Source organism: Danio rerio, chromosome 4 (assembly GCF_049306965.1).
Source record: "Danio rerio strain Tuebingen ecotype United States chromosome 4, GRCz12tu, whole genome shotgun sequence".
Lineage (NCBI taxonomy): Eukaryota > Metazoa > Chordata > Actinopteri > Cypriniformes > Danionidae > Danio > Danio rerio.
This window is the reverse complement of record NC_133179.1, coordinates 44,688,234-44,712,590: the sequence shown is the minus strand read 5'-3', so window position 1 is coordinate 44,712,590 and position 24,357 is coordinate 44,688,234. Positions and strand designations below refer to the sequence as shown.

General features: G+C 43.7%; 2 protein-coding genes across 4 annotated transcripts in view; both read right to left on the bottom strand.

Annotated features, from left to right (window-relative positions):
* Positions 1-19,052, bottom strand: part of LOC108183680 (protein NLRC3-like) — a 61,523-nt gene extending 42,471 nt beyond the window's left edge. The window contains exons 1-5 of one of the 2 annotated variants that reach the window (XM_073947363.1): positions 19,011-19,052; positions 17,763-18,041; positions 9,430-9,957; positions 8,139-9,351; positions 6,739-7,612 (exon numbers count right to left, since the gene is read on the bottom strand). In XM_073947363.1, the coding sequence (XP_073803464.1) occupies positions 7,411-7,612; positions 8,139-9,351; positions 9,430-9,957; positions 17,763-18,021 (2,202 nt within the window). In that variant the 5' untranslated portion in view covers positions 18,022-18,041; positions 19,011-19,052 and the 3' untranslated portion in view covers positions 6,739-7,410. Of the gene's footprint in view, positions 1-6,738; positions 7,613-8,138; positions 9,352-9,429; positions 9,958-17,762; positions 18,042-19,010 lie in introns of those variants that run through there. The other variant, XM_073947362.1, reaches the window with a different exon arrangement.
* The window catches only part of LOC103910528 (uncharacterized), a 173,202-nt gene that overhangs the window by 102,421 nt on the left and 46,424 nt on the right, over positions 1-24,357 (bottom strand). The gene's annotated exons all lie outside the window — the stretch shown is intronic.

Here is a 24,357-nt window from a genome sequence, read left to right as displayed (position 1 = left end):
AATTTGTATGCAGAAATAGGACAAGAGGAAAAACATTTTAAATTATATAACAAGCATATTCTGATATTCAAGCATATTCTAATATTGAAGGATATTCTTTCAAATCCTCGCCCAGTTTTAGTACAAGTTGTGTTATTTATATTTGTGGCTGTGAAGTTTATTAATATATATATATATATACCTGACCAGCGCTTACAGCAAACGCATAAAGGACAGAGTGAAGGAATTTCTACGGTCCACACGAACCTCTGTTAGCGCCCACCGACGTCTTCAGTATTAGAGACAACTTAAAAGAAAACATTCAGTTATTTTTGTATTTCTATTTGCTTTTTTTCCTCAGAATAAATATATCCTCTTAACCAACTGTATGACTTTTTTCCCGATTATACGCAAAAGAAATAGTTTTTAACATGTTTTTCATGCTTTATTTCTAACACGTTTATGAATTATAAGTTTTAGCCTAAGGTTACCAGACAAAACAACAATAACAACATTATTATACATAATAGTAGCATGTAGACTATAAAAAGGCAACATATCGACTCATGCGCACACATGAGGCCCGTTGCCAGCCTGGTGAAAGGGATGGTTCTTTTTTTCTCAAGTGGACCTTTTTGCAGTTATACGCCTCAGTTTCCATTTAACTATGAGATTTAAATACTACATTTTAGTGACTTTTTTGCTGGATTAGCCAGTCAGATGTCATTATAACCACACTTTTTGATGTAGGCTACTAAAATATTTCCTTAAAAGTGCAGTTAAAAAATTCAAACAAGAGAAATTTTTAAAATACACATTTATTAAATCATATGTCATTAGAAAAATAGCAATCTGTTTTAAAGTTTTAAAGTAAAAAAAAATATATATATCATTTATTAGACAAAAAACACACTGGCCAAACCTTTGACAGCTTTTTCTTCTTTTTTCGCGGTTATGCGCGCATTAGCCTATATTTCATATGCATATGTAAGGTGACTGAAATTAAAATTAAAATACAAAACATACTGATCCATTAAGTAAAAAAACAAAACAACAATTTTACTTTAAAGAAGAACATTGACGTTAACATTATTTTATTATACTTTAAGTGATCTGATTGAGGTAGGTCCCGTTTATCAATAGTAAATTTTAACCTAAGTTTATATTAATAACATACAGTGCATTGTTCTTTACCATACAAAATAAAAATAATAAAAGAAACATTATACACCATAATCGCATGTAGCCTATAAAAAGGCCGCAAATCTTTTTAAATGCATTAAAAGGCAAGCGCATATCTAAGCCTCGAGTTTGTTCACACTCTGCCTGTATTAACTTACATGCTGTATTTTAATATAGCTAATTTTGATGAATTAGCTCTAACCTTTGACAGTTTATTTTTCTTTCCGCGGTTATGCGCGCATTATATTTCAAATGCATATGCAAGGTGACTGAAATTGAAATTAAAATACAAAACATACTGGGCCATTAAGTAAAAAAAACAAAACAACAGTTATACTTTAAAGAGAACTTTAAAGAGAACATTGTTGTTTTGAAACAAAAAAAAATAACTGAAAATTATTAAAAAATAAACCTGCGAGATATATCCTGCGGCAAAATTATTTTATGAAGCAGTATTCAACTTAAGCTCTTTAGACCATGCGCCTGACCGTTTCTTAGTGTTTCACCACATGTCCTTAAATACATAAGGCCTATTTTTTATTATTTTTCATTATTCGTTTATTATTATGTACAATAATTGTGACATAAAATTAAATAGTAAAATATAATCAACAACGAAAATGTAAATAAAAAGGTAAATTAAAACATAAATGAAAAGGTCTTGTGTTAGTCCTACCAAAATAGCAAACACTGAAAATCTCTTTACATTTAGGCTAAAAGACTGCTTTAATTTTTTTATTTAGGCATACTTAGAATATTTGTACTGAATGTTTGTGCTTTCATATTAGTTGTCTTTAACTTCTTCAATTCTATTTTTCAAAAAGAATCCTCTTTGCACTTAAAAAGTTTAGAATAACAATAAATCGTGTTAACAAATTTTAAATGATTAATAAAGGAATTATAAGGCTTTGACTTATTGTTTAATCTCATTTACAAGCACAATAGCATATTTAAGGCTGCTGTGAGGGCTATTTCTGTCGGTTCGCATCCCGTCCCTTTGCGACCCCTGGTGGCTCATTCACAAACTGCGGTCATACACTAAAAACAAAGCGGCTCCTATTTCAAACGGCGGCGGTATATGACGCGGCGGTAATAGTCACTTTGAACTCTCACCTACTGTACATTTATTCTGGCGCTCCTGCATTTATTCTGGAGCTCCTGCATTTATTCTGACGCTCCTACATTTATTCTGACGCTCCTACATTTATTCTGGCGCTCCTGCATTTATTCTGGCGCTTCTGCATTTATTCTGGCGCTTCTGCATTTATTCTGGCGCTCCTGCATTTATTCTGGCGCTCCTGCATTTATTCTGACGCTCCTACATTTATTCTGGCGCTCCTGCATTTATTCTGGCGCTTCTGCATTTATTCTGGCGCTTCTGCATTTATTCTGGCGCTCCTGCATTTATTCTGGCGCTCCTGCATTTATTCTGGCGCTCCTGCATTTATTCTGGTGCTCCTGCATTTATTCTGGCGCTCCTGCATTTATTCTGGAGCTCCTGCATTTATTCTGAAGCTCCTACATTTATTCTGGCGCTCCTACATTTATTCTGGCGCTCCTGCATTTATTCTGGCGCTCCTGCATTTATTCTGGCGCTCCTGCATTTATTCTGGCGCTCCTGCATTTATTCTGGAGCTCCTGCATTTATTCTGGCGCTCCTGCATTTATTCTGGCGCTCCTGCATTTATTCTGGCGCTCCTACATTTATTATAGAGCTCCTGCATTTATTCTGGCGCTCCTGCATTTATTATAGAGCTCCTGCATTTATTCTGGCGCTCCTGCATTTATTCTGGCGCTTCTGCAATTATTCTGGCGCTCCTACATTTATTATAGAGCTCCTGCATTTATTCTGGCGCTCCTGCATTTATTCTGGCGCTCCTACATTTATTCTGACGCTCCTACATTTATTCTGACGCTCCTGCATTTATTCTGGCGCTCCTGCATTTATTCTGGCGCTCCTGCATTTATTCTGGGGCTCCTACATTTATTATAGAGCTCCTGCATTTATTCTGGTGCTCCTGCATTTATTCTGGCACTCCTGCATTTATTCTGGCGCTCCTGCATTTATTCTGGAGCTCCTGCATTTATTCTGGCGCTTCTGCATTTATTCTGGCGCTCCTACATTTATTATAGAGCTCCTGCATTTATTCTGGCGCTCCTGCATTAATTCTGGCGCTCCTACATTTATTCTGGCGCTCCTGCATTTATTCTGACGCTCCTACATTTATTCTGGCGCTCCTGCATTTATTCTGGCGCTCCTGCATTTATTCTGGCGCTCCTACATTTATTCTGGCGCTCCTGCATTTATTCTGGCGCTCCTGCATTTATCCTGGCGCTCCTACATTTATTATAGAGCTCCTGCATTTATTCTGGCACTCCTGCATTTATTCTGGCGCTTCTGCATTTATTCTGGCGCTCCTACATTTATTATAGAGCTCCTGCATTTATTCTGGCGCTCCTGCATTTATTCTGGTGCTCCTACATTTTTTATAGAGCTCCTGCATTTATTCTGGCGCTCCTGCATTTATTCTGACGCTCCTACATTTATTCGGGCGCTCCTGCATTTATTCTGGCGCTTCTGCATTTATTCTGGCGCTCCTACATTTATTATAGAGCTCCTGCATTTATTCTGGTGCTCCTGCATTTATTCTGGCACTCCTGCATTTATTCTGGCGCTTCTGCATTTATTCTGGCGCTCCTGCATTTATTCTGGCGCTCCTGCATTTATTCTGGAGCTCCTGCATTTATTCTGGCGCTTCTGCATTTATTCTGGTGCTCCTGCATTTATTCTGGCGCTCCTGCATTTATTCTGGCGCTCCTACATTTATTCTGGCGCTCCTACATTTATTATAGAGCTCCTGCATTTATTCTGGCGCTCCTGCATTTATTCTGACGCTCCTGCATTTATTCTGGCGCTCCTGCATTTATTCTGGCGCTCCTGCATTTATTCTGGCGCTCCTGCATTTATTCTGGCGCTCCTGCATTTATTCTGGAGCTCCTGCATTTATTCTGGCGCTTCTGCATTTATTCTGGCGCTCCTGCATTTATTCTGGCGCTCCTGCATTTATTCTGGCGCTCCTGCATTTATTCTGGCGCTCCTACATTTATTCTGACGCTCCTGCATTTATTCTGGCGCTCCTACATTTATTCTGGCGCTCCTGCATTTATTCTGGCGCTCCTGCATTTATTCTGGCGCTCCTGCATTTATTCTGGCGCTCCTACATTTATTCTGGCGCTCCTGCATTTATTATAGAGCTCCTGCATTTATTCTGGCGCTCCTGCATTTATTCTGACGCTCCTACATTTATTCTGGCGCTCCTGCATTTATTCTGGGGCTCCTACATTTATTCTGACGCTCCTACATTTATTCTGGCGCTCCTGCATTTATTCTGGCGCTCCTGCATTTATTCTGGCGCTCCTACATTTATTATAGAGCTCCTGCATTTATTCTGGCGCTCCTGCATTTATTCTGGCGCTCCTGCATTTATTCTGACGCTCCTACATTTATTCTGGCGCTCCTGCATTTATTCTGACGCTCCTGCATTTATTCTGGCGCTCCTGCATTTATTCTGGCGCTCCTGCATTTATTCTGACGCTCCTACATTTATTCTGGCGCTCCTGCATTTATTCTGGCGCTCCTGCATTTATTCTGGCGCTCCTACATTTATTCTGGCGCTCCTGCATTTATTATAGAGCTTCTGCATTTATTCTGGCACTCCTGCATTTATTCTGACGCTCCTACATTTATTCGGGCGCTCCTGCATTTATTCTGGCGCTCCTGCATTTATTCTGGCGCTCCTGCATTTATTCTGACGCTCCTACATTTATTCTGGCGCTTCTGCATTTATTCTGACGCTCCTACATTTATTCTGGCGCTCCTGCATTTATTCTGGCGCTCCTGCATTTATTCTGACGCTCCTACATTTATTCTGGCGCTTCTGCATTTATTCTGACGCTCCTACATTTATTCTGGCGCTCCTGCATTTATTCTGGCGCTCCTGCATTTATTCTGGCGCTCCTGCATTTATTCTGGCGCTCCTACATTTATTCTGGCGCTCCTACATTTATTATAGAGCTCCTGCATTTATTCTGGCGCTCCTGCATTTATTCTGGCGCTCCTACATTTATTCTGACGCTCCTACATTTATTCTGGCGCTCCTGCATTTATTCTGGCGCTCCTGCATTTTTTCTGGCACTCCTGCATTTATTCTGGCGCTCCTGCATTTATTCTGGAGCTCCTGCATTTATTCTGGAGCTCCTGCATTTATTCTGGTGCTCCTACATTTATTCTGGTGCTCCTGCATTTATTCTGGAGCTCCTACATTTATTCTGGAGCTCTTTTATTTATGCAGGATGTACAGTTAATAAATCATCTGATAATTAATACTCTGGGTGGTTATTTGTTAACTACAGGTATAGTATGAGCAGTGTGAAACAGAATTACTGATAAACCATCATTCCTGTCATCCGGGGTTTAGTATCACCCAGGGTTAACATGTTCAAGCCTGTATATCTAATATGAAATAATGTGGGCTATTATGAAATATTTTTGTAGTTATTGTAGAGTGGAGAGTCATTTACCTCAGTGTGTCCAGTTTACAGTGTCGACTCTTCAGTCCATCAGAGAGCTTCTTCACTCCTGAATCCTGCAGGTCATTGTTACTCAGGTCCAGCTCTCTCAGCACACAGTTTGAGGATTGTAGAACTAAAGACAAACTCTCACAGGAATCAGCAGTGAGTTTACACATAACAAATCTGAGAAATAAGAAAACAAATCAAATTTAGATTGTATTTTTTGTAACTCACTTTATGTAAATAATAACTAATCAATCAATTGTAGGGTCCAGCCAGTTGGTCCAATGACGGTATCCAATAGTGGATGAAGGTTCACTGCATGTTCGGTCTTTCCAGTGCACAATGTTGATTTATATTAAACTTAACTCATATCTGACTCCAATTTTAGTATGAGATGGTTTAGAATATTAATATGTTTATCCTCGTTTTATCTGACTCCAATTATAAAACATTGATAAGATTATTTTGTTTCCTTTCACATTATTTTAGATTATGATTGAATATTCTTTTGATTTGTTATTATACCTTATTCTCATTTACTCAGATTCCGATAGCATCTCGAGTCTTGCACCGGCCGGGTATACAATCTCTTAATACAAGCTTGTCAGTCTTGGTCATTAAACAGAGGCGATTAACCACTCTCCTAAAAAGGCAGAACACTACTTACTCAATTTAGGAGATTTTTATGTGGTCCCCATGGATCTGTTATCTACTTAATCAAGACAAAGTATTTTAATAATAATCGCGCAGGATTATACTATTGTAGATGAAGGCCTAAATATCCACATTTAAAGTAGTTTCAACAATATTTTGTTGTTCTAAATAGTTGGCCTTTTACAGTCCAAGTATACATGAAATAATGCCAATTTGCTAGTCGGATCTCTAACAACATTGTTTAGCGTGCCACGCTGCTCCGTCTAACATGTTTTAGTCCGTTACTAACCTGTACAGTGGCTTGTAGTGCTATGGACAACAACATTTATCAGTGATAATAACACGAGGTTTGAATAGTTCAAAACATAACAATTTATTAGTCAGGTAAATGTATTATGCCAATTCAATCAGTCAATTCATAAATGATCAATACAAAACATCAAATTATCAAAGATAAATCCAAGATGAAAAAGATGCATTCCTGACTTTGAAATATACATAACATGGGGCAGACCCCATGTTATGGGCTGATCTGGTTAGGCAGAATCGCCCTGAGCTTTTCTTAGTCCTTACCTTAAATAATCCAAGAATTCCCTCAAGGAAGGGGGTGTGAATGTATAACAAAAGGCATTCACACTTAGTGTCACACCCCTCACAGTGGATCAAAAGATGCCTGAAGTTATATATTTATTGTTCTGATTATGTCTATTTCTGAGAGAATGAGACCATTGTACCAATCGCACTGAGACATTTCAAATGATATCAAACATGATAGTTAAAGTCAGTTTGGTTAATTCTAGAACATTCAAACATTGAAATGACCATATGTGTGAGTTGGGGGGATGAAGCAGACTCAGATGCAAATGCAGCAGGAACTGGTTTTTCCCACATTCCTCCCTGGTGGGTTGTGAAGTCACCAGTCTCTGTTTTCAGCTCATGTTTTGAATTGTCAAAGATATCAGAATATTTGCAATATTTCAATTCTTACACAATCAATCAATCAATCAATCAATCAGTCAGTCAGTCAGTCAGGTGTTTTAATTCAGACCTCAGTGTGTCCAGTTTACAGTTCACAGTCTTCAGTCCATCAGAGAGCTTCTTCACTCCTGAATCCTGCAGGTCATTGTTACTCAGGTCCAGCTCTTTCAGCACACAGTTTGAGGATTGTAGAGCTGAAGACAAACTCTCACAGCACTTAACAGTGAGATTACAGCTCTGAAGCCTGTGAGGGGAAAACAGAAATAATGATTTTGCATTTATCTATTAATCCAGAGCAGAGACAAAAACACTTGAATGTTGTCTTTTAGTTTGAGCAAAGGTAAAATCACTATATGGACTCTGTAAATACTGAATTTAAGGGAGAATACAAGGCTTTAAAATAAACATAAAAGTATTCTTTACCTAACAATTGACAGTTTTGTGTGATAATTAATTATTAGTTATCATTATTAAAAACTTTCTCCGTTTTCCAAACTCATGTTAACAGATTAGAGTTATCAGTTTTGAAATGAGATTATATTATTGTATTGTGTAAAAAGAGAGTCAAAGTATTGAAAAGAATGTCTGAAAGTGGAGTAAACATAAGCAGAACAGATATTGTGTACAGCAGGAGATCACTAATACATGTTTGATGTGAAAACACAAATAGTCTGTGCTGTTTCTGCACTGCACACAAATGACTCATGGGCTGCAGATGTGTTGCAAATCGATGTGTGAAATGGCCATAAGTGTATACAGAAAACTCTTACAGTGCTCTTGTGGTGTTTTTGACCACTGGCATCAGTCTCATCAGTGCTTCATCAGATCTTCTGTACTTCTGCAGTTCAAACTTCTCTTGAGTCTCTCCTGACATCAGGAGCACAAACACCAGACCTGACCACTGAGCAGAGGACAGATCCTGTGATGTGAGATTTCCAGAGCGCAGACTCTTCTGGAGGTCCTCCACAAAGTCATCTTTCAGTTCATTCAGACAGTAGAAGAGGTTGATGGTCCTCTCTGCTGATTTCTCTTTCTTTATTTTCTTTTTGATATAGTCTGTCGTGTCTTTGATGTTCTCAGTTTTGAGCTTCAGTCCTGGCAGGAACTTCTTCAGGTCACTCTGATTAGACTCCAGAGAGAGACCCAGCAGGAACCGGAGGAAAAGGTCCAGGTGTCCATTCTTGCTTTGTAAAGTCTTCTTGACTGCATCCTTGTGAAGATTAAACAGGGTCTTTGTAGAGAGTTTCCATGTCAGTTTCTTTTTCCAGGAATCAAGAAATGGATTTGCTTTCTTGTCTTTGTAAGTGAAAAACACATAGAGAGCAGCAATGAACTCCTGAACGCTGAGATGAACAAAACTGTACACCTGTTCCCCTGAAATTGGGTTTTCCTCCTGAAACATTCGAGTACATAATCCAGAGAGCACAGACCCTTCCTTGACATCTAGGCCACACTTCTCCAGATCTGTTTTGTAGAAGATCAGTTGTCCTTCCTCCAGCTGTTTAAAGGCCAGTTTCCCAAGCTTCAGGACAATGTCTGCAAAAGACCAGGCCTTGGCTTCAGGTTCAGAATCGTTGCTGTATTTTTCTTTCATCTGTTGCTTTTGAGACAGTAAGTAGCTGGTGTACATCCCTGTGAGAGTTGTGGGTGTTTTTTCATTGCTTTCTTGACCCAGCAGAGGCTGAAGAACAGTGAGAGAGATCCAGCAGAAGACAGGGATGTGGCACATAATGTACAGACTCCTGGATTTCTTGATGTTTCCTATGATGTTTCCAGCAACCTCAGGACTGCTGTTTTTCATGAAGTACTGCTCCTTCTGCTCATCACTGAATCCTCGCACCTCAGTCACCTGATCAATGTAGTCTTGGGGTATCAGACTGGCTGCTGCTGGTCTAGATGTGATCCAGATGAGGGAAGAGCGAAGCAGCTCTTTCTTTAAGAGATGTGTTATTATCTCACTCACTGTCATTTCCTTATCAACATCTGTAAATCCATCATTCTCTTTAAAGTTCAATTCAAAGCGATATTCATCCAGTCCATCAAAGATGAACATGACCTTACCTTTTTTTTCAGGAAGAGAGCTCAGTCCTCCACTGCTAAAGAAGTACTTGTTTAGCAGACCTATGAGACTGTACTTTTCTTTTTTAATCAGATTCAGTCTACGGAACGGCAGTGGAAATATGAAGACTATTTCCTGATTGTCTTTTTCTTCAGCCCAGTCAAGGATGAATTTATTGACAGAGACAGTCTTTCCCACTCCTGCGATCCCCAGTGTCAGGACTCTTCTGTTTTGTTGACCTGTGTCAGGCTGAACCTTAAATATGTCATTACACTTGAGTGGTTTATCCTTGGCTGTCTGTTGGTTGTGTTTTGACTCTATCTGTATAACCTCATGGTCATTTTCTCTTCCTCCAGTCTCGTTCTCCACCACATATAGATCAGTGTAAATATCATCCAGGTGCTTCTTACGACCTATCTGTGAATTACCAATCAATATCTGCTTATAGTCCTCCTTTAACTTCTCCTTTAGTTCACGGCTGGTGTTTGTGTAATCAACAGGAGGGGATATACAGGTCTCTGAAGCTGCACCTTTACAAGAGAGAGGAACAATTAGTTTTTTTTATTAAAGTAAATTATGATTATGTCATGTGCTTTCCAATACTAAAAAAATAACAATAGCACTGATGAGGTCGTTTGTTTAATCATTTAAATGACGTGACACCTGTATGGTATGTTGAATGAGCAGGGGTCGGTGATTTGACTTGAATCTTATATTGTATTGATGTAAGCAAAGTTGATTACTCAGAATAATGCAGGATGTTTCAAAAATAATTATCCAGAATTACAGTGTGTCTATTACAGGTTTTTGAATTACTGCTGATCATTTGCTGTCTCAATGTTTCCTGACCTTTCAATTTATTTAGTTATTTTTATTTTTCCCCACAGGAACAACTATCTGCAAACAAAGCATGCACACAAATATAGAGATATTTTATTTTTAAAAGAATAAAAAATAATAGTTTTTGTCCCCAGAAAAAGGCTTTTTCATTTGAAGAAGAAAAGCTTCAAGGGCTCAAGCCCTGCAAAGCGAGATCCAAGGAAAACTTCATTATTATTTAAGAAATGCACAGTGTGAGCCGGCTTTACAATGTGTTCTTGTTCCAGTAATGTTTATTTTACAACTGATCTTTGTTCTTGTTTTCCTTTGCTCAACTCTATTTTCCATCATTGTTCATTCTGTCTGTGCAAATGAGTAGTAAATTATTGTTTTGATAGTTTTATCTGTGGAGGTCTTTTCTCTTTGTAAAGCATGAATTGTGTAAAAGGCTTGATAGAGATCTTGCAGTTATGATTCTGCTAATGCTCATTTCCCCTTCGGGGGGAACTTCAGCACTATAAGTGGATTGATGTTAAATCCACGTAAGGGAGATTCGGTTCAGAAGCTACTTGTTTGAAAGAGTATTGAACGGGCCAATTAAGAATGAATTGGCAGCGCAAGCCTGCGCAGGTGTGCTGCATAGGCAATTAACTGAGCAAATAAGCACACCTGGCGCCTGCAGATGCTATCCTTTTCGCTTCAGAGACTTTTCTGATCGAGCTTCATGAGGGTTCCTCCTGCTGTCTACAGCCACTTCGAGCGAACGAGTGTCTCCCGGTCCAGAGCGAGTCCACGCAGCGGCAGACGGTCGAGCTGGGTTTCTCCCTTGCCTGGCGTCCCTTTGGGTCCGGTCCTCCAAGAGCGGTGCGTATTGCTGCAAAGCATTCTAAAAAAGCAACACAGTCGTGCAGCACGTCCTTTTCAGGATGGCGCTCCGACTGTGCGTTTCTGGTTGCGGGGGTTTCCTGGCTCCGGATGATGGGCACGATCACTGCATTACATGTTTGGGGTTCCAGCATGTTAATGTGGTGCTCGGGGGCGGTTCATGTCGTCACTTCGATGCCATGACCGTTGCGCAGTTGAGATCGCGGTTAGCTTTCATAAGAGAGCGAGCCACCCCAGTCGCCTCCTGCTCTGCAGCGGGCGCTCGGGCAAATCTAAGGGGTCCAGCGAGAGATAATCCGCTGCCCAAGGGCTCGCGGACCTCTCGCTCCTCCAAGCGCTCCATCCAAGCTTCAGGTACTGGGAGTGATCCGTCTAATCAGATGGTAGCTCTCACGCTCGCTGACACTGGAGATCAGATGTCCTCCGCGGCATCGGAGGGTGGGCTTTCATTGTCCGACGATGATCCGGACCCGCTCGCCCCCTCTGGGCAAGCGAGCGCCGTCAAAACGGTTCCTGAAGCGGACATGTTGGCCGTGCTTTCTCGGGCTGCTTCGGCCGTCGGGTTGGAGATGGTTTATCCCCCAGTCCCGTGGCCGGACCGACTAGATGGGTGTTACGTAGAGGATCAAAAGGCGAAGCCTTCGAAGCCTCTCGTCCCCTTCTTCCCGGAGGTGCACAGTAGGCTCACGCAGTCCTGGAGGGCACCTTTCTCTGCCCACGCTGCGTCCGCCTCCGCCCTCACCACCCTGGATGGTGGAGCTGCCAGGGGGTATGAGGCGATCCCGCAGGTGGAGCGCGCCATTGCGGTCAATCTTTGTCTGCGTGACGCCCCCGCTTTGCGCGGTCCGTCCCGTCTCCCGTCCAAAGCCTGTAGGTTATCTGCCTCCCTTGGAGCTAGAGCTTACAAGGCTGCGGGCCAGGCAGCTTCCGCCTTGCACGCGATGGCCACCTACCAGCGCTACCAAGCGCAGGCGCTGGCTGAGCTGCACGAGGGTGGGTCTAACCCAGACTTGTTACACGAGCTGCGCACGGCGACCGACTATGCTCTCCAGACCACTAAGTCCGCCGCGTGCGCACTGGGGAAGACGATGTCCACACTTGTGGTCCAGGAACACCACCTCTGGCTAACCCTGGCAGATATGCGCGATGTTGACAAAGTTCTCTTTCTTGACACGCCCATATCCCAGGCTGGCCTGTTCGGCGACACCGTCAGTGAATTCACCCAGGAGTTCAAGGCGGTGAAGGAGCAGTCGGATGCGATGGGCAATGTCGTCTATCGGCGGGGCCGTAAGCCCGCTCCATCCCCGGCCGAGCCATCCACCTCCGCTGCTCCTTTTCCTGTTTCCCTTCCCCGGATGTAACAGCTCAAGCCCTGCCAGTCTGGGACGCGCTGCCTCTCAGCTCGCAGGGTTTGCATGCTCCGCCAGCGGCTCTCGGGCGCTGGGGGGATGGTCTCCCTTCTCCCAGCCCCCAAGCCCCCTCTCAGGAGTTAGGGTGCGGAGCCAGAGCGAATCGCTCTCCTCCAGCTCTTCTGCGGGACCCTCGCGCTCCCCGGATCAGCACACCCGCTCCGCGCTGCCCCTCTGCGGGTACATCAATGATTGCTGCGATGACGTCATTAGCGAGGGCTCTGCCTGCCTGGTTAGCGCGGGCCAGCCCCTCGCGGTGGCTCATACGCACGATCAGACTCGGCTACGAACTACAGTTCTCCAAACGGTCTCCCAGGTTCACGGGCGTGTATTTCACCAGGGTCAATCCCCTGTTCGCCCCTGTCTTGCGAGAGGAGATTGCTGCCCTCCTGGCGAAGAGTGCAATCGAACCGGTACCTCCAGCCGAGATGGAGAGCGGGTTTTACAGCCCATACTTCATCGTACCCAAAAAGAGCGGTGGGTCATGGCCAATCCTAAATCTGCTCGTTTTGAATCGCTGCATTCACAAGCTATCTTTCAGAATGCTTACGCAGAGGCGCATCCTCCAATGCGTTCATCCTCAGGATTGGTTTGCAGTCATAGACCTGAAGGACGAGTATTTTCATGTCTCCATTCTTCCACACCACCGTCAGTTTCTGCTGTTTGCGTTCGAAGGTCGAGCATGGCAGTACAAGGTCCTCCCCTTCGGGCTCTCTCTGTCTCCGCGGGTCTTCACCAAACTCGCGGAGGGTGCCCTAGCGCCTCTGCGGCTTGCGGGCATCCGCGTACTCAATTATCTCGACGACTGGCTCATTTAAGCCCACTCTCTGGAGCAATTAACTGCGCACAGAGACGAGGTGCTCCGGCATCTCCGCCTATTGGGGTTGCAGGTCAACTGGGAAAAGAGCAAACTCGCCCCGGTGCAGAGGATCTCTTTTCTCAGGATGGAGCTGGACTCGGTCACCATGGTAGCGCGCCTCTCCGGAGAGCGCGCTCGCCTGCTGCTGAACTGTCTGAGGGAGCTCGACAGCAAGTTAGTGGTCCCACTGAAATATTTTTAGAGGCTAATGGGGCATATAGCTTCCGCTGCGGCTGTCACACCGCTCGGATTGCTCCATATGAGACCACTTCAGCACTGGCTTCAAGATCGAGTTCCGAGACGCGCATGGCATGCAAGCACACACCGAGTCTCTGTTACTGCGCTGTGTCACCGCACCCTCAGCCCCTGGAACGACCCCTCGTTCCTGCAGGCCGGTGTGCCTCTGGGACAGGCGTCCAGTCATGTTGTTGTTTCGACAGATGCTTCCAGCACAGGCTGGGGAGCCGTGTGTCGCGGGCATGCAGCTGCGGGCCTGTGGGTAGGTGCCCAGCTGCATTGGCATATCAATCGCCTAGAGCTGTTGGCAGTGTTCCTTGCTCTCCGCCGTTTTTCTCCGGTGCTGGAGCAGCAACACGTGCTGGTCAGGATGGACAGTACGGCGGCGGCGGCGTATATCAACCGCATGGGGGGTATGCACTCTCGCCGCATGTCTCAGCTCGCCCGCCGTCTGCTCCTCTGGAGTCACCTGCGGCTGAAGTTGCTGCGCGCCATTCACATCCCTGGTATGCTCAACCGTGCAGCCGATGTGCTCTCACGGCAGCAGATTCACTCTGGAGAATGGAGACTCCACCCCGAGTCTGTCCAGCTGATATGGGCGTGATTCGGGGAGGCCCAGATCGATCTGTTGCTTCCCCCGAGACCGCTCATTGCCAGTTGTTTTACTCCCTGACGGAGGGCTCTCTCGGCACGGATGCACTGGCCCACAGCTGGCCTCGGGGCATACGCAAGTATGCGTTTCCCCCAGTGAGCCTGATCGCGCAATTAATGTGCAAGGTCAGGGAGGACGAGGAACAGGTTCTGTTAGTTGCGCCCCTCTGGCCCAACCGGACCTGGATATCAGAGCTCTCCCTTCTCGCGACGGCCCTCCCATGGCAGATCCCTTTGAGAGAGGACCTACTTTCTCAGGGACAAGGCACCGTCTGGCACCCTCGTCCCGATCTCTGGAACCTCCACGTCCATAGACGCGAGGAAGACTTAAGTAACCTGCCGCCCGCGGTGGTTGATACCATCACTCAGGCTAGAGCCCCCTCTACGAGGCGCGCCTACGCCCTGAAGTGGAGTCTATTTACTGAGTGGTGTGTCTCTTGCAGAGAAGACCCCCGATCTTGCCAGATCAGTGTTGTGCTCTCTTTCATTCAAGAGAAGCTGGACAGTAGGCTGTCGCCCTCCACTCTCAAGGTTTACGTTGCCACCATCTCCGCTCACCATGACGCGGTGGCTGGCGGCACCGTGGGAAAGCATAACCTCATCATCCGGTTCCTCAGAGGCGCTAGGCAAATGAATCCAACTCGCCCCCCTCTCTTGCCCTCTTGGGATTTCGCCCTCGTTCTCACGAGCCTGCGATTTGATCCCTTCGAGCCACTCGATACAGTATCTTTAAGATTTCTGTCCCTGAAGACAGCTCTGCTGGTCGCGTTGGCTTCCATTAAGAGGGTCGGGGACCTGGAGGCATTTTCGGTCAGTGACTCGTGCCTGGAATTTGGGCCGGAATTTTCTCACGTTATCCTGAGACCCGGGTTATGTGCCCAAAGTTCCTACCACTCCCTTTAGAGATCAGGTAGTAACCCTGCAAGCGCTGCCCCCGGAGGAGGCAGACCCAGCCCTGTCCTTACTTTGTCCAGTTCGCGCTCTGCGCATTTATGTGGACCGTACTCAGAACTTTAGATCTTCTGAGCAGCTCTTTGTCCGTTATGGCGGACGGCAGCAGGGAAGTGCCGTGTCTAAACAACGTTTATCCCACTGGATTGTGGAGGCCATTTCATGTGCTTATTTGAGCAGAGGTCAGCCGCGCCCCCCGGGAGTGCGTGCGCACTCCACTCGGAGCATTGCATCCTCTTGGGCGTGTGCGCGCGGCGCTTCTTTAACAGACATTGTAGAGCTGCGGGCTGGGCGACACCCAACACATTTGCAAGGTTTTATAATCTGCGAGTGGAGCCGGTTTCCTCAAGGGTGTTTAGTTCGGTTAAGTTCCCCCCCCTGGGTTGACCCGAACTTTCCCTATCTGCTAACCACTTTCTTATGCGCACTCCCCCTTCTCAGGGTTAGTCCATATGTAATTCCATTTGTTTCCCCTATTGGGTGCGGATGGTCTCCGCAGCGTCCTCCCTACTGGGATGGCACGCTTCCCAACGTAGTGTCGTATATTCCTAGAATTATCTAGACGCTAGCGACTCCCAAAAAAATATACCTATTCCGTAAAGCTTCTTTTGAAGTGGGATAAGTTAGGGCCAAGGGCACGTTGGAGGACCGCACCTCTCATGATCTGGGTGCGTCAGGCTTGCCTGACCGCTCTCTCATGATGGGTGTTGGTAAGGTGCAGTCATTATGGCGCTTTCAATGGGCTCCCATACGTGGATTTAACATCAATCCACTTATAGTGCTGGAGTTCCCCCCGAAGGGGAACGTTCGAGGTTACTAAAGTAACCCTTCGTTCCCAGAGGAGGGGAACGGAAGCACTATACTCCGTCGCCATAATGACTGTCCCTTAGCTGTTAAAAGTCTCTTCAGCTTAAAAAGGATAGCGTCTGCTGGCGCCAGGTGTGCTTACATGCTCAGTTAATTGCCTATGCAGCACACCTGCGCAGGCTTGCGCTGCCAATTCATTCTTAATTGGCCCGTTCAATACTCTTTCAGACGAGTAGCTTCTGAACCAAATCTCCCATACGTGGATTTAACATCAATCCACTTATAGTGCTTCCGTTCCCCTCCTCGGGGAACGAAGGGTTACTTTAGTAACCTCGAACGTTATTTTAACAGCCATGCAGACTCCTGATGACAGAAGAAGAGGGAACATTACAGAAATCCAAATCTCACATAAACTTTAGTGAGAGTAGTATTCATTTATTCATTTTCTTTTCGGCTTAGTCCCTTTATTAATCTGGGGTTGCTACAGCAGAATGAACCGCTGACTTATCCAGCACATATTTTACGCAGCTGATGCCCTTTCAGCAGCAACCCATTTCTGGGAAACATCCATACACACTCATACACTACAGACATTACGGACAGTGTGAGCTAGAGGTCTGCGGGAATAAATTTCCGAATAAACCGCGGGAGCGGTCGTAACGGGTTTAATTTGGGACGGGAGCGGGCTGTCTAGCAATATTGCGGATATTGCTATGCGAATGAGAGAGAGAGAGAGAGAGAGCTTTGCCTGTGTGTGTGCTTGGTGCTTGTGTGTGTGTGTGTGTGTGTGTGTATGTTAGTGCGGGCGCGCGCGAATGAGAGAGAGCTTTCCCAGATAGCAAAATACACTCGGGCCAGTTCCGGCTAGATTCTCGCCTGCTGGAGACTTACCACTCAGCCCGGCTCCGGCTGCCGGACTCCGGATGCTTGTGGACTCACTGCCCGATTCCGATTCTGTCTGAGAGGAATGTGCGCTGCTGGCGCGACTCAGTATTTATATACCTTTATATAAAACCTTTTGGTATTACATTGGTACTTGATACATGGTATTACAAGCCTTTGAGTTGATATAACAGCAAACGCCTGTGTGTCTGCTTAGTGCTTGTGTGTGTGTTAGTGTGCGCGCGTATATGAGAGAGAGAGAGAGATTTGTCTGTGTGTGTGTGCTTGGTGCTGTGTGTGTATATATATTTTCGGTTTTGTTCTCCCCCGCTCTTTAGCAGGATCGGGCGCGGCGGCCAGAAAACGGGGCGGGTCGGGCAGAGGGACAATAAATTTTTAATATAAGCGGGAGCGGTCGGGTACGGGCTAAAACCTGGCGGGTGCGGTCGGGAGCGGGATTCAAAATGTAGTCCCGCGCAGATCTCTAGTGTGAGCTGGCTTTACAATGTGTTCCTGTTTTAGAAATGTTTGTTTTACCACTTATTCTAAGCTTCTTCATTCTTGTTTTACTTTGTTCATTAACATAGATATGTCTTGTGCTTCCCATTACAAAAAAGAACAATTGCACATATAAATAAAGTAACAAATTCAGATGAACGAAGATAAACAATATATTCACACACATTAGCTATATACAAAATATTAAATGTATTGAAATGCATTGCTTAGAAGCTGTTCAATAAATGTACAGGGTTTTAACATGAAAGATTTGAGCTGATAAAACTGTAAATCAAATGACCACATTCGTAAATTTTGACAGTGAATTAAACATTACCTTGCTGCTGTTTTTTCTCCAGCTCTTCAGCTAATTGATTTTGCTTGATTTTCCTCAGGGAGTCCACTGAGATCTTCACAGCTCTTTCTGATCCAAAACATGACACCAACTTATCCACAGTATTTCGCCTGTCTGCATTCTCCAATTCAGCTTTTGAAATCTCTCTATGGTCATTCATTAAATACCATTGAAAGTCCTTTAGTTCATCTTCTTCCAGTTCATCCAGTGAGTTCCTGAGCAGCTGTTTTACATTTGCCATGGTGCTTCACCCACTCACAGCTACAGGACAAGAGCAACAACATCTGCATTAGTTTCACAATTAACATATGGATCTGAGCATTTATTTATAAATTGAAAAAGGAAATTAACCAGTGAGAAACTTCACATATCAGAAAACTAAATTTAGAAAATTGATTGTCACTACTTAAAGTGGACTAAAAAAGTGGAATTATTGCAAAAAAGTGAACACTGCAGAAACTGACGACTAATTTAATATAAAAGCTCTTGGAACGCAGTTGTACATGCTTAGAATCCTCTGAATCATGTTGTTTTTATTGTGACACACATGGCCACCTAGACCTCAGTTTATGCTGTTTAATGCAGACATGGGAAAAGAACTGGATGATCACTGCAGCAGCTTGAGAATGTTCTCGAGTAGCAAGAATTATTGTCCATATTTGTTATAAAGCTGGTAGAGCAGGCATTCATCCGGCACTGGCTTACAGCATGTGGGCCAAACATTGGCCAGGTTTGGCAGAGGTGGCACCGGCTTTAAGACAGCATGCAAGACATGGGCCAGATGTTATTTTGCAGTGTTATACTGTTATATTGCAGTGCGAGTTTTCTGTATTCTGTAGCTTTTGTTGGGGCGCACTCACACTATGCTATCCGAACTGTGCCAGGCCTGTTTCCCTGTACGTTTGAGAAGTTCAATGCTCTGAATCTGTTTGGCGAATTATTTGACTGTGTTCCACTGCATATCCAAACACTAAAACAATATAACTAAAGAAATGTCCACTGTGCTGAGCTTAATAAACACTCATAAACTCAGATTTCAGTATCAGAATGAAAAGGTTTCTGCTTTCTGTGATCCTCTTCCAGAAACACACTCGACATTAAAAGGTGTAAATGAAATCCTCAGAATGTTTTCAGCTCAGCAGTAAAGTCTCAGAAACACAAAGAGATGATCGACGGATAATCAGGCGACACTCATAGATGATATAAAGTAAAGAAAGAGCAAACTCTCACCTCAAATAATGCCCGCAGATCTGTCTGTTCCTCCGCTGAACTGTTGAGTTGACCAACACATCTGAAAACTCTTTCACCTCAGGAAAACACGTCACATCCTGTTTAAGACATGAGGAAATAAGCAGTCAGATGAAAAACAGACACACAAGAAGATAAGTGTAGTGGCAATTTTCTTTAAGGGGGCTCTCTTAGTGGTCAATAAGACAAATTCTTACCCAAAGTGTCTTTTAAAGTTTTATTCTTTGCAAAGAAGGTCACACAGTCATACATCAACAACAGTTTCTGCAGAGAGAGAGATGCGGAAACAGAGTGTGTTCTCTTTTTATTGAGTTTGTAATACCCACAAGGTCATCAGTGACATACAGGATAAATCACAGTTACACTGATTACGAAATAGAGAAAGATCAGGTAAGTTATTTATAAATTCATCTTTAGTTGACGGAACAATAGTTCTACTAGGGCGGAGTATTGGAGCGGGTTTGCTGATTTCAGGTAAACACAGCTTATATAGTAAGAGGTAGTGATCTGTAATATCATCCCTTTGTGGTATAATGTCTACGTCAATAACCTTGATTCCATAAGACAGAATTAGATCTAATGTATGCTTTAAGCGATGGGTTGGACCCACAACGTTTTGCTTTATCCCAAGTGAGTGTATTAAATCCATAAACGCGAGCCCTAATTTATCATTAGCGTCATCTATGTGGATGTTAAAGTCACCTACAATTAGCATTTTATCAGTTTTGACTAGTAAGTCAGAAATAAAATCAGAAAATTCTTTTAGAAATTTGACATAGGGTCCTGGGGGTCTATATATGGTGATTAAAGCGAGAGATAACATAGGTTTTTGCATAGTATTTAAAACTGAACATTAAGCGATAATACTTCAAAGGAGCTAAACATAAGTCCGTTTCTCTGTTTAATATTAAGGAAATCACTAAAGATTGATGCAACTCCACCACCACGACCAGTTTGACGAGCCTCATGTTTATATAAGAATCCTGGAGGAGTTGCTTCATTTAAGCTAATATAGTCATTTTGTTTCAGCCAGGTTTCAGTGAGACAGAGTGCATTAAGATTGTTTTCTGTTATTATTTCATTAATGATAAGAGCTTTAGGTGCAAGTGACCTGATGTTTAGGAGACCAAGTTTTACGAAATTTGTATTTTCACTTTCAACTGGTTTTTCTGGTTTGATTCTTACTAGATTTTTTCTGGAGCACACAGTACGTTTATTCTTAATCTAATAATACGAGGAACAGACACAGTCTCTATAGGATTTGCCAGATATGCGTTACTGATGTTTAAGTGGGATCACCAAGAGTCTAGGTGGCTATAATGTGAATTTTGTGAATTTTTACCTGCTAGTCAGATGGTGCGAAGTATTCTGGAGATGTTGTCCGACAGGAGTTCAGCTCCGGCTCGACTGGGGTGCAGGCCGTCAGGACGGAAGAGCCTAGGACGCTCCCAGAAAAGATTCCAGTTATTAGCAAAGAGCAATTTCTGTTCTTTACACCATGTTATTAGCCATTCATTCAGAGCTAAAAGTCTACTGAACCTTTCATTTCCTCGGCGGTAGGTAGGAAGCGGCCCAGAAACGATGATTTGCGTGGCGGGCGAGGTGCGTCGAACCGTCTCGATCAGGCTCCTGAAGTCCTTCTTCAGGATCTCCGACTGCCGGAGCCCGGTGTCGTTTGTCCCCACGTGGAGGACAACGGCACCAGGGCTCTCGGCAGCGCCCAGGATGGTTGGAATCTGTGTAGAAATATTTCTCACACGGGCACCAGGAAAGCAGAAAGTACGTACTTTATTACCTTTTGAGGAGGCGGCACGGACGTGACGAACGATCGAGTCACCGATGATGGCCACATCGGGACCCGACTCGCGGAGAGGGGAGAAGCGGTTCTCCGTGGAGATCTCGAACACGGGACGAGACGTTTTGCCCCGAGATCTGGGAAGCACCTTGCGCGGCTGCACCCAGGCGCCGTGGTAGCCGGGTGTCGGCGTGAACGACGCCTGGCTGAGCCGCGCCCTGGGTGCGCTGGGCCTGGACAGAGAAGGACGCGGGGTTGAGGTAGAGGGAATGATGTGGTTGTAATTTCCACGTACCTTAGGTGATGAGACGGCCTTAGCATTAGGGACAACAAGCAGTTGTTCCTGCAGCCGCGACCATCTCACCAGCAGCGACCGGATCTAGGACTCCACTTCTTCCAGCTCCAACGCCTCCATCGATGCTTCTCCTGCACACAAGGACAGAGACGGAAGCGACATTTTACGGGGTAAAGAGCAAAGCCAGTAAGTCAAAAGTGTATGGTAAAAGAGGTCGGTAGCTTTAGCTGACCAGCGGCGCTAGCAGGCTAAAGCTACAAACAACAGGCGGATGCTCGAGGGACAGACCATTTTTAAAGCAGTTTTGTTTGTATAAATGTATTAAGGGTTTGGTCACCCTAAGTAGGAGAGACAAATACTTAGCGAATGAGGAAGAATTTTATGATTAAGATTTAAATTCAATCTTAGCATTAGGTACTAAGGTGGAGATTGTCTGTGAAGCTCTTGTGTCTCCTGTGAGTCTCGTCTCCTGAATCTGCGTGACTCATATTCAACACTGTTAACAGATAAAACTACTGTAATTACACATTTACAGGCAAACACATACAGATATTCAGTCATTCATTTGCCTACGGCACTATTCTTTTATTTATCAGGCGTCACCACAGCAGAATTAACTATTCCAGCATATGTTTTACACAGTGAATGTCATTCCAGCTGCAACCCAGTACTGGGGAAACACCCATACATGCTTCAAGAGTTCACACTTAGCTGATGATTGAATATAAAGCTTGTTTGGCATGCCGCCCCGGGAGAGAGCCCTGAGCTCATAAGATCCTCGAGCCCGGGGCTCCCTCCTGTTGCAAGGCGAGAGGGGAGTTTGAGCTCAGATAGATCTGGAGAACTCCCCTGGTGTATTAGCTAATGAACAGATAGTGATTGCTTTTAAGAGATAACTACTTTCTAGGAGCATGTCTGTGGTGGCGATTTGGATAAGTCAAATCACTTAAGCTGCATGTTTTTGGACGGTGGGAGGAAACCAGGGAACCCGGGGGAAACCCACGTGAGCATGGGGTGAAGGTGTAAACTCCGCACAGAAATGTCTGCTGGTTTTATTAATGACCAGAACCAAAGACGTTCTTGGTGTGAGGCAACAGTGCTAACCACTGGGCCACCGTGCCACCCATCTAGAAAAGAAAGATGAGTTGGGGTGGAAGGTGTGATTCTTCAAAAGAAAGATGGCTGTGATATGAAACCTAGGGCACTTACAGTGGACTAGGAATCTTCTGATTGGTGAATCGTGAATTAGATAATGCAGGGCAGCTGCGAGCAAACATAAGATGTGATCCTCTCGACATTGGTTTATAAAGAAACTTCATTCATTTACAAGAAATCAGAAAGTAGCTGTAGATACAAATATTTTTAAAAGAAATATTTGATTTACTGTTTATTATCACACAAAAGCTTTAAGCTGCAACAGCTATGATTATTTTTCAAATCTGTATTAAGACACATTTACTAAACAGTTTTGGCTGTAAACATCTTTTATATTCTAATAGTGAGGAAACGATGATGAAGAATTTGAATTGAAGTGAATAGTCCATACATGTATGTGTTAAATTGACATGGAAATATAAAATGACGATTTACAGAAAATACCTTGAGTAAAAAACTAAATCTGCCACCAGGAGTCTGTAACTGTCTTAATGAGCCACTAAAGTCATTCAGGAATGGCTCTCTTCACTGAAATGTTTTTTCACAATAACATGTTCAAAATAGTCTATGTGTGAGCAATAATGTAAAACCCTGAATACCTTTGAGCAGATGATGGTGTTTCCTCACTGAGGTCTGGTGGATAACCTTTAGAGCAGTCACTCTTCAGAGACACAGAGCTGAACACACATGATCCTGATCTCACACTGAACACACAAACACACCAGAGGAATAAACTGAAGGACAAACTTTAGTCTCCTTTAAGAGTTTTATTGTTTTTTTTTTCAGTTTAATTCAGCACAAACTAATTGTTGGCTGAAGGTCTGTCTGATCAGGTCTGCTACACAGGAATCATGGGTAAACATAACACACAGAGCTCTATTAAATATGACCCCAGATCAAGCTGTCTGTAATCTAGAATGATCTAAACACATTTGCTGAAGCTGTAAACTGAAGCTTTGTCCATCATTTGATCAGGCAATAGCAACACAAATAAGTGCATTGTTGTTGGTCTTTGTTCTTCAGAGAAAGTGTTGAAATAATGGTGTAAAAACAGAGTCAATACCTGAGCAAACAATTATTGGTATTGGTCGGGTCATATATTAACTGAACTTCTGCTGTTGTGTGTGAGATGCTGTGCATCCTAATTAGCATTTCTGCAGAAGTAGATACACGCTGGTCCAAAAATAAATTCAGCTCTGCAGAAACTTCCTGTCTGAAGAAAGGTGTTAAAGCTGAACACAGAGCACAGAAAGTGTTATGCTTTTATAGTTGTGCAGAGAATTGGTAGAAAAAGAGGACTTGTGTCTGGGATGCGGCCAATGGAGGACTGGACAATGATTGACAAATGAAGAATTTAACTAAACTTCACCTGTTAATATCAGCTGCCTATATAAGTTGAAGTCGGGAAAAGAAAGTTGTTGTCCTTAATGTAACTTCTGCATTGCATTGAGGACAATAGAATACTGTGAATCGAACTATTCATTTGTATCCAATAAATTGTTACGATTTTTGACATTGAAGAAAAACCTCTCCTGACCTTTTTTTTATTGAGCACGCATAGAATTGATTAATATTCTAATACTAATTACCCTAACCTGCCTAGTTAACCTAGTGAAGCCTTTAAATGTCACTTTAAGCTGTATAGAAGAGTCTTGAAGAATATCTAGTCTAATATTATTCAGTCATCATGGCAAAGATAAAACAAATGAGTTATTAGAGATGTGTTATTAAAACTATTATGATTAGAAATGTGCTGGAGAAATCTGCTCTCCGTTAAACAGAAATTGGGCAAAAATTAATCAGGGGGGCTAATAATTCTGACTTTAACTGTATGTTTGGCTTTTGACACATCCTTTAAAATACGTGGTTAAGAGATTAGAGCTTTTAACTTTGTTTTTATTTGTGGGGCCGGTGAAAATTTTAGCAGGGCAAGTAAGCATCTGAATCCCTGGCCCAGTAGGAAAAATCCTTAGGGCCCTACCATACACCCGGCACAATGTGGCGCAAGACGGGGCACAATAGCCTTTTGCTATTTTCAGCTTGGCACAAAAGTTGTTTTGAGGTGTTGTGCTACGCTGTTTAAA